The 17,862-nt window shown below is 43.9% G+C and overlaps 1 protein-coding gene across 1 annotated transcript in view; it reads right to left on the bottom strand.

Annotated features, from left to right (window-relative positions):
- DNAJC16 (DnaJ heat shock protein family (Hsp40) member C16) overlaps positions 1–17,862 on the bottom strand; it is a 1,387,609-nt gene that overhangs the window by 153,355 nt on the left and 1,216,392 nt on the right. Inside the window, exon 12 of the mRNA XM_044061770.1 lies at positions 13,931–14,007. Within this exon, the coding sequence (XP_043917705.1) occupies positions 13,931–14,007 (77 nt within the window). The remainder of the gene's footprint in view (positions 1–13,930; positions 14,008–17,862) is intronic.

A 17,862-nucleotide genomic window follows, 5' to 3' on the forward strand; every position in this document is an offset into this window, starting at 1 on the left:
TGCCTTTTACAAAACCGAACTGGGTGGGGTCCAGAGTTTGGAGATTACCAATGTCTTTGTTTATAAGTTCCATGATTATACGTTCCATGCTCTTGCAGACCAGGCTCGTCAGGCTAATGGGGCGGTAGTTCCCGGGGTCTCTGGTGGCTCCCCCCTTGTGGAGTGGGATAACCGTCGCTGTGCGCCACTCAGCAGGCAAAAAGCCTGAGGTGAGGCTATGACTGAACATGGTACTTAGGTGGGGTGCCAGTTTGTTCTGTAGTTCATGTAGAACGCAGCCTGGGATGTTGTCTGGTCCCATGGATGCTGTGTTCTTGGCTTTGGAGAGTGGTTTTTACCTGTGCAGCCGTGATTACAGGAACTTTGCATTCTTCCAGTATAGAGATGGGCTCTTTAGAGGGTGAGAGGGGGTAAAGTTAGCACTGAACCTATCTGCCAGGATGTTGGCAATATCAGTTGGGTCTGTATATTTAGTGCCATTGTGCTGTAACTCGGAGCAGACCCGAGTGTTGCCATTGAGATTCTTGACATAGCTATAGACTGCTTTGTGGTTGTCTTTATAATCAGTGGCAATTTTGTTTTCGTAACTAGCTTTGGAGGATTTTATCAGGGATCACAGCTTCTTACTGAGGCTGACCAGGAAGCTCCTCCACTCATGGGATTTTACTCTCTTTTGCAACAGTTTCTTCCTTCTGTTGTACAGTTTGTTTATGGCAGGGGACCACCAGATTGGCTTCCTTTTTTGGAGGATAGTGTCTTGGTTCTGTTTGGGATAGCACGATCCATGCACTCATGTAAGTGCTTATATAGTGCAATTGTGTAGGATTCAGTAGTCGTAACTGTATTGTCCATCTGCATGGATGTCATGAAGTTCACCACTTCTGTCTTAAGAAGCATGAAGTTGGCTTTGGAGAAATTTTTTTTACCATGGTTTCCTTAATAGGGGGTGGGGGCAGGATGTGGATATCTAGGGTAATTAGCTTATGGTCAGATCAGATCAATGAGGCGTTGACTTCAGGTGTGGAACACCGGTCACTCATGCTGGTAATGACTAGATCTAGGATATTGCTGCCCCTGGTGGGGGTGTGGATAAGGTGATCCAGGGCAATGGAGTTTATGAATTCCAGAAAGCGTTGAGCGAAGGAGTTGGGATATGAGTAGTTTTCCCAGTTAATGGTGGGGTAGTTGAAATCGCCCATTATTAGCTTGTTTGGTTGAACCCTAATATTTTCCAGTACATCAAGAAAAGAGGAGTGGGAATCCTGGGGCATGGTGGGTGATCTGTAGCAAGCTACAATTTGGACTGCAGTTTTGCCCAGAGTTAGTTGCACTTGGATAACCTCGGCATTATGCTGAGCAACTAGCCTGGAGGTGTGGATATCCTTAATGAATATGGACACACCTATGCCTTTGGTGTTCCGGTCCAGATTACATGGCTGAAAGTGTGACATGCGTTATAGCCTGGTACTGCAGGGGTGCTCTCTTGAGCCTTGAACCAGGTCTCAGTCACTGCACAGACATCGATGTTTTCCATTTTAAGGACCCTCGAGTGAGTGCATTTTGAGATTTAGACTTCTAGCATTGAGTAGCATCACCCTCAGTTTTTGCTTGCCTGTTCCTGTTACGGTGGTGAATTTGTCATTTGAAACTTGCCTAAAAAAGGCACTATAGGGGCGGCAAGAAAGTACAGTTTTGTACCTACCATAAATGTAGATGTTCGAGTGCTAATACAGCTGCAGTAATCACAGAAGGGTTCTCTGCCGTCAGGCGGGTCCTCGGTCAGCCGAATTCCAAAGTCTAGGTCCGGCGTCGGTTGTTGTCGCTTTCTTTCCTGACGTCAGTGCGACAGGGGTATACAAGACACAGCCGACGCCATTTTCTTCAGTCTTTCTTGCCCCAGATGTCAGGTGCCCCCAGAAGGAAGGCAATACGTAAATTATATATATATATATAATCATGCAATGCAATATAATCAAAAATCAGTAGTTGCAAGCAAATATACCATAGAAGGATAACCCAATCAGGTTGTATGAGGAGGGGTTAGCCCCTAGGCCTTTACCAAGAGGGGAAGGAGGGAGGGAAACCTGTACTGCAGCTGTATTAGCACTTGAACATCTACATTTATGGTAGGTACAAAACTGTACTATGTTCATCGTGCATACAGCTGCAGTAATCACAGATTGGTAGAATCCCAAAGCTACGCATAGGGTGGTAGGCACTAGGTGGAACTGGGATGAGCCAGAATGCCCTGCAACACAGCAGTGGCAAAGCCTGCTCTAGTCTTGGAGTATAAAGGCTGGTGGTAGTGTTTGGTGAAGGTATGCACAGAACTCCAAGTGGCTGCCTCCAAAATATCTTTGGTAGGAACTCCTCTGAGGAAGGCTGTAGAGGTAGCTGTGGCCCTGGTGGAGTGGGATCTGATGCCTGTAGGGACAGATTTTCCATGAAAGGAGTAACAAAACCGTATGCAGTGGCCTATCCATTTTGAAATTGTCTGCTTGGTAACTGGCTTCCCTTGAGCTCCTACAGCATAGGGCACAAAAAGCTGTTCTGATTTCCTGAAAGGCTTTGTTCTGTCCAAATAATAACGTAGCTGTCTATGGATGTCTAAGGAGTGTAGCAGCCTTTCCCCTTTATTTTGAGGATTGGGGTAAAAGGTAGGTAAGTGTATGGCTTGATTTAAAGCTACCCTGGATACCACTTTAGGCATAAATGACGGGTTGGTTCGAAGGGAAACCCTGTTATGGAAGATGAGAAAGGGCTGCACAGCCATGAGGGCTTGTAGTTCCGAAACCCTACGAGCTGAGGTAATGGCCAGAAGGAAAGCTGTTTTCCAGGACAAATATTGCAAATCTGTTGAGGCAGCTGGTTCAAAGGGAGGCAATGTTAATTTTTCTAGAATGTAATTAAGATCCCAGGCTGGTATTGGTTGTTTCCTTGGAGGTCTTATATTCTTAGCCCCTCTGAGGAACTGTCTTAAGAGTGGGTGAGAGAATAAGGGTGGATCAGTGTTGAATTCTGCAGAAATGGCTGAGGCATGAATTTTTATGGAGGAAAATGAAAGTCCACTGTTCAACAGCTCAGCTAGATACTGTAATATCTGAGGCAAATTCAGTTTTCTAGGATCCTGGCCTTTTTTCTCATTCCAAGAGCAAAACCGTTTCCATTTTGCAGAGTAAGCCTTTCTAGTAGATGGCCTTCTGGCCTCCAAAATGACATCCTGCACCTCTTTGGAGAGTAGGGTCTGTTGTGGTGTTAAGGAATTTTCCATGCAGCGAGATTGAGTGTTTTCAGCTGACTGTGAAGAGTTTTGTAGCTGTGCTGAGTCAGTAGAAGAGGCATTAGAGGTAGGGACCAGGGAGGAGTATGCGTTAGGCTCCTCAGGAGTGGGTACCAGTGTTGTCTTGGCCAGTCTGGAGCAATCAGTATCATCTTCGGTCTGTTTGCTCTTGCTTTCAAGAGCACCTTGGGCAGAAGAGGCAAAGGTGGGAAAGCGTAAACTGTCCATGCTGCCCAACTGAAAGAAAGGGCGTCCACTCTCCAGGCCTTTGGATGAAAGGTCCTTGAACAGAACTTTTCCAATTGATGATTCCTGTGGGAGGCGAATAGATCTATGTCTGGCCTTTCCCACTCTTGAATTATCTTTGTAAACACTTGAGGATGCAACTTCCATTCGTGTGGGTCTGTCATAATTCTGCTTAGATTGTCTGCCAGCGTGTTTTCCAAACCTGGCAAGTACTGTGCTTGAAGTTCGATTTGCCATTCCAGAGCCAAGTTCCAAAGTGACATGGCTAGTCTGCACAGGGGGTTTGAATGTGTTCCTCCTTGTTTGTTCATGTACCACATTACTGTGGTGTTGTCTGTTCTTATCAATAATTGCCCTGGATGCAGGAGGTCCTTGAAAGCTGTAATTGCATTTATCACTGCTAGCATTTCTTTTTGATTGATGTGAAGGTGCTTTTCCTTTTGGGACCATTTGCCCTGAATGCACCTGTCTGTCATGTGCGCCCCCAGGCGTAGTCTGAGGCGTCTGTTGTGATGACTTGATTTGCTTGAGGCTTGCAGAATGGAAGACCTGTGTTTGTTTGACATGCTTGGGCCCACCATAGAAATTCCTTTTGCAAACATGGGATTATTGGTATTATTGTTTCCAAACTGTGGCTGTGTTGACACCATAGGGTTTTTAGGTACCATTGAAGTTTCCTCATGTGCAACTTTGCACATGGGATTAAAAGAATGCAAGATGCCATGAAGCCCAGAGCCTGCAGGATTTTCCTTGCAGTGAGCCTGGTACAATTTGCTAGTATTTTGAAGTACTGAGTTAGTTGCCCCTGTTTTTCTGGCGTGAGATAGGCCATCTGGGTGTTTGTGTCCAAGTTGACACCCAGGAAAGTTATTTTCTGAGATGGTGTTAGCCTGGATTTCTCTTTGTTGACTGTGTATCCCAGAGAATTCAATAACCGTGTTACATAAGCCAGATGTTCCAGAAGTATGTGCTTGCTGTCCGCTTGGATCAGGCAGTCGTCCAAAGAAGGGTAAATTTGTATCCCTTGAAGTCTGCAGTAGGCAATTACTGATACCAGGCATTTCGTGAATACTCTGGGCGCAATAGATAAGCCAAAGGGCAATGCAGAGAATTGATAGTGGATTGAACCTGCAAGAAATCTGAGGTATCTTCTGCAGCTTTGTCTGATTGGGACATGCAGGTATGCCTCCTTGAGGTCCAATGTTACCAGCCAAAACTCCTTGCCCAGCATGGGAAGAAGCTGCTGTAATGTGAGCATCTTGAATTTTGGTACGAGTAGAAATGTGTTTAGGATGGATAAGTCCAAAATGGGTCTCCAGTCGGTTCCTTTCCTTGGTACCAGAAATAGTCTGGAATAAAAACCTTGACCTTGTTCGTGAGTAGGTACCTCTTGAATAGCTTTCATGTCCATGAGCTTTGAAATTTGTATTTGTGCCTCTGCCCTTTGATTGTGTGGCAGGTTTGGCATGCCTCTCATTTCTGGAAGAGTGTGAAAATGAAATCTGTAGCCTCTGTTTATAATGTCCAGGATCCATTTGTCTGTTGTGATAATATGCCAATTTCTTGTAAATAATGCCAGCTTTCCTCCCAAGGGTGCTGCCAGCTGAGACCTGCTTGGCATGAAAAGGAGGAAGTCATTGGGTTTGTTTTCTGTATTGTTGTGCACTGTCTTCGCCACCTCTTGGTGCTGGAGTTTGCCATTGTCTGCCTCTATATGATCCTTGAGATTGTCCTCTGCCCCTTGTGCCTGTATCTACCTCTTTGGGGCTTGTCCATGGCTGGAAAGGACCAGTTTTAGAAGGCCAATTTCTGCTAAAAGCGTGGTGGTTGAACCTGTAGAAAAGCTTTGACAGTTTGCATAGATTTAGCTTTTTCTTCCATTTTCCGTAGTATCTCCTCAGCATTAGTACCAAATAGTACATCCTTTTGTAAAGGAGCATCTAGTAGTTTAGCTTTAACATGATCAGGCAAGATTTGTTCCCTAAGCCAGGCATGTCTACGAATGACTGATCCTGTAACAGCAGCTCTACTTGAGGCCTCTAAGGCATCATAGCCACATTGTAAGGTGTGTTTACCCACCTGTTCTGTACTATGCATCATATCCTGCAACTCCTTCAAGTCTGGTTGTTCAGGTTGAGACATTTTATTTCTTAATTGTGATAACAGAAACTGCTGATATTTAAGCATATGGAACTGACAATTTAAGGCCCTCATGGCTAGGGTGGCCGAGGTATTTACCTTTTTTCCCCACCTTTCTAAGGATCTAGACTCTCTTTCGGAAGGTAGTGGATTCTTAGCAGTAGAGGCCTTCATTCCCTTGGGGCCTTGAGAAATGGTTTCAGGGTCAGCATTATGGCTTTTGTAAAGAAATTGGTGAGAGTTAGGAACTCTGTAGTACCTATCAGGCTTGACTGTGGCAGGAGGCAAGGAATCCGGATTAAGGCAAGCCTCCGAGTAAACATCATCAAGTATGTCCAAGACAGGAGGTATCGCCAGAGGTCTGTGTTGAGGTAACAAAAGAAATTCCCTAAGTCTTTTCTTGGAATCAGAAAAGTCTTGGCCTTCCCAATGGAAGTGTTCCCTCAAGGTGTGCAAGGTTTCCCCAAAAGAAAAATCCTCTGGGGGAGATACAGAAGGAATGGACTGTTCTGCATCAGAATCTTCAAAAGGGGAGTACGAGTGTTCCTCTACATCAGAATGTTCTGAAAAAACGGATCCCTGGTCAGAAGAGGGAGAATCTTCCTCCACTCTGGGTCTCTTCTCTAGAGGGGGTTGGGAACCCCTGATAAGAGTAATTAAATCCTCAGCCATTTTTAGCATCTGCTTTTTAGGCATGGGGCCTGGAGATGGGCCCTGGGCAACAGGCCTATTGGGATGCATGGCTGATTTGGACTTAGTAAAGGCCTTAATGGAAAAGGAAGATGAGGGTCTAAAGACACCATGGGTGGAAGTGGACCTGTCCACATTAGGAGGCTCAACACTCACAGTGGCTTCAGTGGTTGTAGTCTGGGTATGGGCCGAGGTACCTGCGGTCTCGGTTACAGAAGACACCGCCAAAGAAGTGTCGTCGGTAGTCAGGGGCTGCATAGGCGTCTCGCTGAGAACCGGACCACGTGTAGCCGGTTTTGGCGTGGTGTCGGTGGAGACCGCAGACCTCGCGTGTCGGTCCTTGTCCTTGCGTTTTTTGGACAAAACGGTAGTCGGAGTCTCCGACGACATTTTATAATCAAAGGCTTTACCAAAAAAGTGTTGGGCGAACTCCGCCCGATGCTTAATAGTGCGTTTATTGAAAGTAGCGCAAAAGCGACAGCCCGAGACGTCGTGGTCTGGGCCTAAACAAGGTATGCACAGGGAATGGAAATCCTTATGCGGTATTTGCTTCCCACAAGAAATACAATTGTTAACTTTGTCTGACATCGGTCGGAGGCAAGAAAAGTTTCCCCAACGGAGTACTGAGCTTTAAAGAAGACTTCGGTTTCCAATTTTTCGTAAATTCAGGAGCTGACCCACCGGCACTTGCGAACTGCTTCTGCTTCGGGCACCGCGCGGCAAAAAAGACTGAAGAAAATGGCGTCGGCTGTGTCTTATATACCCCTGTCGCACTGACGTCAGGAAAGAAAGCGACAACAACCGACGCCGGACCTAGACTTTGGAATTCGGCCGACCGAGGACCCGCCTGACGGCAGAGAACCCATCTGTGATTACTGCAGCTGTATGCACGATGAACATCCTTAGCCAATATCCAGAATCCCAGGGGTGACAGGTGCAGGCCATTTCTGGCAAAGCATCATGGTCTGTCGACCATGTCATCCCAGGCAGACAGATACTGGATCCCTTTAGAATGGCACCAGAAGCTTAGCCAATTGTTGAAGTCAATCATTTTATCCTTGTACTGCGGCATCATTCTAGGTGATGGCAGAATGCTACTCAGGGCTAGGGTCATACCTGCCTGGGCTACCAGATCGGAGAGCTCTTCCATGTCTCTTTTCATGTAGTCCAGGGAGGTACAGCTCAGGTCGTTCACACCAACATGGACAATGACAGAGTCATATTTGTACTTGTTGTGGAGTGACCTGAGTGCGTGGGTTAAGTGGCGAATCCTGGCACCCGACAGGCAGCCGACAGTAACCTTCTCCTTGTTTAGCCTGGTGAGTGGGACATCAGTGTGCCTGACTATAGAGTCACCTATGACTAGTGTGTTGGGTATGTTGTTTTGCCTTATTGGCTGTGGTTGAGTTGCACACTGAGTCTGCGGTCTATGTGTCATTTGGGTTGTGTTGGGAGGTGGAGGTTGCTTGCATTTCTGCTTTGGAGGTCTCTGTTGCTTGAGGAAATTATTATTGAGAGCCTCCACGAATGTTTTTGTGTTTTTATGTGTGGATTTTGGTGGTGTAGATTTAGTGAGACTATGTGATGTATATGGTGTGGTGCAAGTGTTTACCTTCTCCTCTTGACTGTCAAGTTCAGTCTTGATTGGAGAGAGCTTTACCTCCAGTTTGGCTAGATAAGTGCATCTCTCACAGGTTGTAGTGTTGGGTGGTAGGAGGAGAGGGTCGTCTGTGTACATGAGACAATTTTTACATTGCTTCAAGATGCCCAGATTCATCAGATAGACAGGAGAGAACACTGGGAGCTGACCCTTGGACATGCCTGAATAAAAAACTATTTTCCTCTAGATAAGTGAGGAAAGTGAGTACAAGAGCTGTTTTTCTCTAAGCAAGTGAGGAAAGTAAGTACCAAAACTGTTTTCCTCTAGGTAATGAGGAAGGTTGAGTGCTGTAGTAATTAGAAGGTTATTTAGTGCTTACAGGTTCTGAACAAGTGCTGATCACAAATAAGCAAATTCAAGTGCTAAAACTAAGAATCTGTATCTGGACTAAACTAGTTACAGGAAAGGGGGGAAACAAGTGCAAATGCGGGCTTTTAAATCAGAAAGTTGAAAGAGATGGAAAAACTGCCCAAACTGCCAATAACTACAATTTCTGGGCCAGAACCACTCCTTATGTGGTAGATAGGTTACCTAGTGCTTACCACTCCCACTGATAAGCTAGAAGGCTTCCCTCCAACACAGAAAGCTTGGGGGTTCAGAAGCTTACATACAGTCCTGGATACAGCAAATCTGAATCTTGGCTACACTAGTTACAGGAAAGGAATACACATATATTTTTTTAATATATATACAGAAAAGCAGTAAAAACAATTCAAATGCAAGCTAGCACACATGAGTATGTAGCAATGTTAGACCAAACAGTTTAAAAAATGCAATTAAATTAAAAATGACTAAAAACAAGTGCAGAATGAGTCTATTAGGTAGAATGAGGTAAAGAGATGGGACTGGGGGGAGGAACACGGATCAGATCTACAGTGGGGGTGGGCAACTGCAAAAGCCTCCAAATTTAAACAAGACAGGAATAGGCAGGGTAGGGTATGGGAAAACCAACATCTACAGCAGAGATCTGAAAAACTATACAGTGAAGCAAAAATAACAGTGCACAACTCTGAAGTCAGCCAGCAATGATATAAAATTAGTCAAACAACTAATTGCTTAAGAGAGAGAGAACTTGCTTTTGAGCCTCTGCCCACTGATTTGGGGGTAGATCTGGCCAACCGTTTGGGGTTGGTAAAGTGTGGAAGTGGAATCTGTATCCTTGGGAAACTATATTTAAAACCCATTTGCCCTGGGTAATGAGTTCCCAGTTTTTTGCTTGCAGAGCAATCTTTCCCCCTAAAGGAGCAGTCAGTTGAGAAGGGCTTGGAAGTTTTAAAGTTAAGTCACTGAGACAGTTTACCATAGGGGGAGTCTTTCTACTCCCTGCTTTGGAAGTGGGAGCCCCCCACTGCTTAGTCCTGTGCATACCTTGGGACTGAAGCCTGGGTGTTCTGCTGGTTCTGGGTTTGGACTGAGAAGGCCTGGAAGAGGCAGGAAAGGACCAATTCCTAGATGGCCAATGCCTACTAAATCTTGGAGGTTGTACTTGCAGGAAATCTTTAACAGTTTGCATAGATTTCGCTTTTCCTCCATCTTTTTAAGTACTACTTCTGCTTTGTTGCCAAACAGGCGGTTCTGGTTTAAGGGAGCATCCAGCAATTTAGCTTTAACATGATCTGGCAAAGATTGCTCCTTAAGCCAAGCATTCCTTCTAAGTACAGACCCAGTGACAGCAGCCCTGCAAGATGCCTCTAGTGAATCAAAACCACATTGCAAAGTATGTTTTCCAACTTGTTCAGCAGAATGCATTAAATCCTGTATATCCTTATTTCAGCACAGTCAGGAATCAACGTCATTTTCTGTTTAAGAAATCCAATAATATGCTGCTGATACTTTAACATATGAAACTGGCAGTTTAAGGCCCTAATGGCCAAGGTTGCAGAAGTGTATAACTTCTTACCCCCATCTATCCAGCGCTGTGGAATCTCTATCAGAGGGGGTAGGATTTTTCGCAGTAGTAGCCTTAATGCCCTTGGGTCCCTATGAAATGGTCTCAGGATCCACAGTAGGATTTTTAAAAAGGAACTTGTGAGAGTCAGGAACCCTGTAATATCTATCTGGTTTTCTGGGAGCAGGAGGTAAGGAGTCAGGGGCCAGGCTAGATTCCGAAAAGGCATCATCAACAATGTCCAGTACAGGGGGGATAGCTAAAGGCCTGTGTTGGGGCAGGAGTAAGAAATCCCTAAACCTCTTTTTAGAATCAGAGTAATCCTGGCTTTCCCAGCGACTCCCCAAGAGTATGGAAGGTTTCACCAAAAGAGAAATCCTCTAGAGGGGAAGCAGAGGGAATAGAGTCCTCTGCATCAGAATTCTCATAGGTAGATAAAGGTAAATCCTGGTCATCAGAGGAAATAGAAATTTCAGAATCCTGATCAGTAGAATCATAATCAAATTCAGTCCTAGGTCTCAGAGAGGGAAGGTTGGCATCCCCTGATTAAAGTAATACGGTCTTCAGCCATTCTTATTTGTTTTTTAGCCATAGAGGTCTGACCTTGCGGTCTGGGCGTCAGTTTTCTCGGCATGGACTGAGTTTTTGGCCTTGAAGAAGAAGAAGATGGCATTGGTTTAATATGCAAGTCAGTAGGCCTGAATACACCCTCAGAAGCCGGTGCCTGCACAGCAGCTTCAGACCCATCCAAGGTAGAGACATCCGCAGGTTCCAAAGTTGAAGCATCTCGCGGCATATCGGACTCGGAATGGGTCTCAGTAGAGGCCTGCAAATCTGAAGTAGCGGGTATCAAGGCCTGCAAAAGTGCCTCACTGAGTACCGGCGAACTGGTGACTAGCTTAGGAGAAGCGTCATCGGCAGTTTTGGACCTAGGCGGCCTGTCTCTGTCTTTATCTTTGTGTTTTTTCGGAAAATTGGTAGTCGGGTGGCTTACCGAAGCCATATCTGGGTAATTGAACAAAGTACCAAAATATTTAGAAGCTTAAATATACCAATGATGAATAGTTCGTTGTTTAAATAAGGCACAAAACCGACAGTGAGGTACGTCGTGGTAAGGGCCTAGGCAAGGAATACAGTACGAATGAAAATCTTTATGAGGTATTTGCTTTCCACAAGAAATACAATTATTGACTTTTACTGACATTGGTTTAGAGCAAGAAAAGGTTTCCCCAACACAGTACTTAGCTTTCGTTGAAGACTTTGGTTCTGAAACTCGAAAATGAAAATTTCAGGAGTCGGCCGACCAGCACTTGCGAACTGCTTCTGCTTCGGCCACTAAACAGCAAGAAAGACTGATGTAAGGGTGTCGGCTGCATGCTTTACACCCCTGACTACCTGACGTCATGGAAGATGAGACATCAACCGACGCAGGATCCAAGACTTTGATAATCAGGCTGACTGAGGGCTACTGCAAGCAGATAACCCAAATGTGATGACGGCAACAGTGAAACACAAAAACATCTGGCTTGAAACTAACCCCCCCCCCACACACACACACACACACACACACACACACACACACTAGCCCTCACACACTGTCTACTTGCCAACACCAAGTCATCAAGAAAAAGACACCCTGCCCTTACACCTGTTGTTATGCTTGACATGATTCATACTGTGGTTCTCTAGCATACCCTTAAAGGGTAAGAAGATCAATGCTGAATGGAAGACCACAAAGTCTTCAACAAATGTGCTTTGCCTGGATTTCAATAAGCCTTTCATACTGTGACTAAAATGAGACTACTTATAATAATCAGAAGAAATGGAGAGACAGGAAATGCAAAAATGGATTGAAAACTGCCTGAAACCAAGTAAAAGGTCACATCTAGAAGGTGTTACATCACCCAAAACAAGAATGGATAGGGCTTCACATGGTACTATATTTGGCTAAGAGAAGCTTGGAATGTTAGTTAAAGACATAACCCAGCAACTTGACAACACGGAGTCTGTTGGTGGGTGGGCAACAGCTGACAACAGGGGTAGTAGCTTACTGAGGTACCTGACCACAATGCCGAGCTGGGCCAAAATGGGGAGAGCTTACTTCATTGACAAGAGCTGCAGGAACCCAAAACTTCATTTTTGTTTGGGAGTAAAGGATTGAAGTGATTGACGGAATTACCTATAACCATATTTTACACCGTCGAGTGGCTAGCCCTGCCTGGTCTGTACAACTCTTCTCCCTATAGGGCATCATGTAGAGTCTGTGGTGCTGTCCACAGCTCCATTCATTGGAGAGTTTGAGATGGAAACAACATGTTTTCTGGACATGGGAGAAACCCCACAGTGATCAACAAAATTGCTGAATGCAGATGATGTGGCATTACAGGCAGACTCTGAGCTAGAAATTCAGCAAAGAATAGGAGAATGGAATGCAAAACTGAAGGCACATGGGATGAAACTAAGCACGAATAAGATGGCGGTAATGGCGGCAAATTAGGGAAATCAGAAGAAGCTGAAAATAGAGATAGAAGGGAAGATAGTGGAACAGGTAAACAGCTTCAAGTATCTGGGAGGGGTGGTTGAGGAGAAGGGAAGTCTGAATGAAGAGGTAAAAGCTGGTATCAGAGGGGCTGCAGCCAAATGGCATAGAGTGTCAGGTGCAGTCTATGATAGAAGAATGCCAAAGAAGCTGAAAAGTAAGGTGTACATGACAGGGGTGTGACCAGTACTATTGTATGGTACAGAAACCTGGGAAGTAAAGGCAGAACAGTTGAAGAAGCTAGAAGAGATGGAAATGGAGTGTCTGAGAAGGGTGGTAGGATGCACACTGTGGGACAGATGAAGAAATTAGGAGAAAAGAGCAGAAGCCAAAGTAGCTCCAATTGCAGAAAAGATCAAAGAGAACAGATTATGGTGGTTTGGACACATGCAGAAAAGCAGAATACAATCTGGTGAGGAAGATTTGGGACAGACAGGAAGAAAGTAAGAGGAATTGAGGACATCCAGCAAAGAGGTAGATGGATTGTGTAAAAGAAGATCTGCAACACTCCGGCATGAGTTTTGAAGAAAGCAGGAGCGTGGCACTGAATCGAGAGAGTTGGCAACAGTTAACATTATACCTCGATCCCATGTAGGAAAAATGGGGAAAAAGGGGGCTGATGATGAAAAGATTGAAGTGATTATCATACTTAAGATGAAATCATGCTTAAAAATGAAATTAACATTACAGATGTTATGAAAAATGGTATTGTCAGCGACTTAAAAGAAATGCAATGAAGCTTTATCTAACCTCAATGAAAAAAGACATTAAAATGTTCTGTAAACTCCACAGAAGGGAAATCAAAATTATGAAAAGTGGATATATCACATTTCTAAAAGTTTCAATGAGAGAAAGGTTACAGAATACATAATCTGGATAAAGACTGAAAGGAAAGATTTGGGCATATTTTTTTTAAATGAAGAGGAAATTATAGTTGAAAGACTGATAGACTGATAGAAGTCAATTTAAGTCGCAAATAGGAATGCATCACCTGACAGAAAGAGTAGCAAATACAAAGTATGGTCTACTTACAGATTAATCTATTCTACCTTTAAGCAGGGGATGGGACAGTGGGAGACAGAGAAGAATGGGGTTTATGAGGATATTCAGACAACAGTGAGAAACTTGAAAGCTGTGATGAAAACTGAAAAGCCAAAACAAAATTAGCTTTTTCTCATTCCTCCTAAGATGCAACAACAAATGAGAGAGTGGGAGAACAGCTCCTTATATGGTGGTGGTGGTGGGAGCAAAACCCCTCACAGGCAAAGCAACTGCCAAATATTGTTTCATTCATTCCACTTTGTTTCCTGGTTGTTGGTATGGTGTCTTGGGATCCAAGACCTACATGGCAATATGGGGGGGGGCTACCTGTGCGTCAAAATGAACTTGATAGACTATCGTCTTCTACCAGCTTTATTCATGTTCATGTGTAAATAACAATTATTACAAAAACTGTTTTGAATCAAGCCGTCATGTGTGATAACATACCAGTTGTTGTGCAGCATAGTATCCCAAAAATCAGAGACGTATTCAGTCACAGTGTAGAACCACTGAAGGAAAAATATCTGTAAAAGATCAAAAAGGTTATCAACAATTACTTGATAATAGCATGAAATTCATCTTCAACATTAAGAACAATGCTGCAACTTCCACCACTTCTGATGACTTTACACTCACAGATGTGTTTTGTTTTGGAGATATACAAAAACACTAACTGTATGATAACACTTCAGTATACTTTTCTATCCAATTAAAGCTGCTGCTCAACATCTCTGATTTTCATTTCAGCCCCTTTCAGAATCTGGGAAATTTAAGTACTTATGTCTGTAAAACTAATTCAAGATGGATTATAACTTATGTACGATTTGATGCAGCAGAAATTTTTGAATCCCCTTCATCATATCCTTCAGAGCATCAAAATCACTTACAATGAAACATAACCTACTCCAAGAGGCTATGACCTCACTGTTTGTTATACTTACTGAAAGGTTTGAAGGTTTATTTTTTTGTTTGTTGTTTATTTGGCATGGACTTGTGGTCTCCCATGAATGAATTTACGGCACAAGTACATCAGAGTTAAAAAGAGAAATATAGCCTACTCTCTCTGCTCAGAAATAAAAGGGCAATGATATGAAAGAATTAGCACTAGAAAACTGAAGAAATTATAAACTGATTTACAAACTGTATAACTAGCTGATAAGCCTTAAGCTAAAGAGCAACTGCGAAATAATGTTTTACTGCAGTCACGGATCACCACTTCTATTCTTATATCACCCCACCCTATGGACTCCCATGAGGCATTTACTTTTTTATTTATCCATACCCTTGCAAGGATACCATACATCCTGCCTGTATAGCAAAGCCTGGGCGCCTTCCACTTAACACCATACATCAGACTTATGACCTATGGACAAGAATACATCATGGTATGCAAGGGATGCATGGCTGCAGTTTCTCAGAAATTTCTTGCCTCAATAAGAGAAGACTAATGTTAAGAAAAGGATATGCAAAGACTCATGTAAGCATGAAAGATAAATCCACCTTGACCAAGGAACCAGAAATGAAAAGGAGGTCAAGGAGGGAGGGTCCGCATACTGCAAAGGTGACATACTTGGAAATCTAATGTTATGGTTAAGTTCTTACACAACTATACTGTCATTCATTTGATCACTGCTGCAGTATTCCTCAGTACTGGAAAGATTCTCAAAACTTACAACTGCCTCATGTACACAGACAACCCTCTCCTCCTACCACAAAACACTAACATGTGAGAGATGCAATTATACAGCCAAACTGGAAGCTAAGCTGTCTCCACCCAACACTGCAACAGACAGTCAGGAGGAGAAGGTTAACGCTTGCACCACACCTCCAGTCACACATAGACCTACTAAAACAGCACTGGCAAAAAATACACAATCATACATAAAAAAATAGCAGGCTCCAGGTCCGACTCTAAACTAGTCACAAGTGGTGTCCCGCAAGGCTCGGTCCTGGGACCCCTACTGTTCGGCATATACTTCTCAGAAGTACAGGCAAACACAGGACTATGGCTAACCAAGTTTGCCGATGACCGCAAACTGGGAGCCATAATTGACTCTCCGGCTGACATGGACATCCTTCAAAAAGGCCTTACTGGGATGGACACCTGGTGTCAAAAGTCATGGCCTCAAGCTAAATGCCAAAAAATGCATAGTCATCCCATTTGGGAAAAACAAAACACCCATGAATTACCACATAGGTGGCAGCCCCCTTAATACAGAAGAAGTAATAAGAGATCTGGGGACCCAGGTAGATAGTAATCTCTCCTTTGACAATCATATTGCCAAAATAGTTAGGAAATCCTTCTATGTGGCCCATCTAATTACTAAAGGGTTCGCATCTAGAAATAAAGAGGTTATAGTGCCCCTCTACTTGTCACTCATCAGACCCATCATAGAGTACAATGCCCCATTTGGGATGTACCTCACAAGACACTTCCAACAGCTGGAAAGGCCACAAAAGTACCTCACCAAGAGGATTACTGGCCTCAAACATATGTCCTATGTAGCCCGACTGAAAAAACTCCAGCTGTACTCAGTGACATATCGCTTACTCAGAGGTGATCTCTGCCTGACTCACAAAGCCATGTCCAACTCAGAATTGATGGACATGCTCCACCTAAAGAAATCCAAGTAACTGCGAGCCACACGCTCTAGTGAGCTAAACCTCACCACAACAATAAATATAGGTTCATAGATTAGTACTAAGCTAACTGCCCTTGCGAGCCATTTTAAACCTAGCCAATTATCCCTTATGAGACTCAAACCCTGCATCTTGTGTTTGTAAGGTAAACACCTTAACCATTAAGCCACCCTCCCAATAGAACATGCTGGAGGGATAGATTCCTGTCACAGAGACTCCCCCATGATTTGGAATAAAATTCCAAACTACATTAGTCAGAGCCTCTCACTAACACTCTTGAAGAGAAACCTTGACAAGTGGATGGGTAACAGAAAATCACTTCATTGGCTCTGCTTGACAGAGGATCAGTTAATTAATCAATTAGGTGCCGAAAGCGGACACTCTGGCTAGGCTTATAAATGCCCTCGGGCAGATAGCCTAGTACCTACCTATAAACTTTTATTCTAACCAGGAGGACTGAGGCATATGGTTGAAACCCAGAATATCTCGAGGAATGGATCGGCAAAAACAGCACTGGCTCTGGAAAATATATCAGATTATATAGTGTTTTATAGGCAAGGTTCAAATGACAAATTCAACACCTTAACAGGTAAAAGCAAGCAAAATTTGAGGGTAATGCTACTCAATGCTAGAAGTCTAAACCTCAAAATGCATTCACTCGAGGCACTCCTTAAAATGGAGGACATCGACATCTGTGCAGTGACAAGAGACCTGGTTCAAGGCTCCAGAGAGCACCCCTGTATTACCACGCTATAATTCATACCACACCTTTCGGCCACCTAACCTAGACCGAAACACTAAAGGCGGAGGTGTGTCCATATTCATTAAGGATATCCACACCTCCAGGCTAGTTATTATCCAAGTGCAACTAACTCTGGGTAGGACTGCAATCCAAATTGTAACTTGCTACAGATCCCCCACCATGCCCCAGGATTCCCACTCCTCATTTCTTGATACACTGGAAAATATTAGGGTACAACCCAACACCTGAATAATGGGCGATTTCAACTACCCCACCATTAACTGAGAAAACTACTCTTGTACCAACTCTTTTGCTCAACGTTTTCTGGAATTCAAACATTCCAATGCATTGGATCAACTTATCCACACCCCCACCAGGGGCAGCAATATCCTAGACCTGTTCATTACCAACATGGGCGTCTGGTGTTCCACACTAGAGGGCAATTCCTCATTGGTCAGACCCAACCATAAGCTAAGCACCCTAGACATCTGCATCCCGTCCCCACCCTCCTTTAGGGAAACCACCATAAAAAATTCTCCAAAGCCAGCTTCATGCTTCTTAAGACAGAAGTGGCAAACTTCATGACACCCATGCAGATGGACAATAGAGGTACGACTGCTGAATCCTACACAAATGCACTTTATAAGCACTTACATGAGTGCATGGATCGTGCTAGCCCCAACAGAACCAAGATGCTATCCTCCAAAAAAGGAAGTCAATCTGGTGGCCCCCTGCCATAAACAAACTCTACAACAGAAGAAAGACACTGTTGTAAAAAGGAGTAAAATTCCATGATTGGAGGAACTCTCTGGTCAGCCTCAGTAAGAAGCTGAGATCCCTCATAAAATCCTCTAAAGCTAGTTAAGAAAACAAAATCGCCACTGATTCTAAAGACAACCACAAAGCATTCTATAGCTATGTCAAGAATCTCAATGGCAACACTCAGACCTGCTCTGAGTTACAGCACAATGGCACTAAATATACAGAACCAACTGAT

This window comes from Protopterus annectens, chromosome 2.part0 (assembly GCF_019279795.1).
Source record: "Protopterus annectens isolate FY-2018-M chromosome 2.part0, PAN1.0, whole genome shotgun sequence".
NCBI classification, from domain to species: Eukaryota; Metazoa; Chordata; order Ceratodontiformes; family Protopteridae; genus Protopterus; species Protopterus annectens.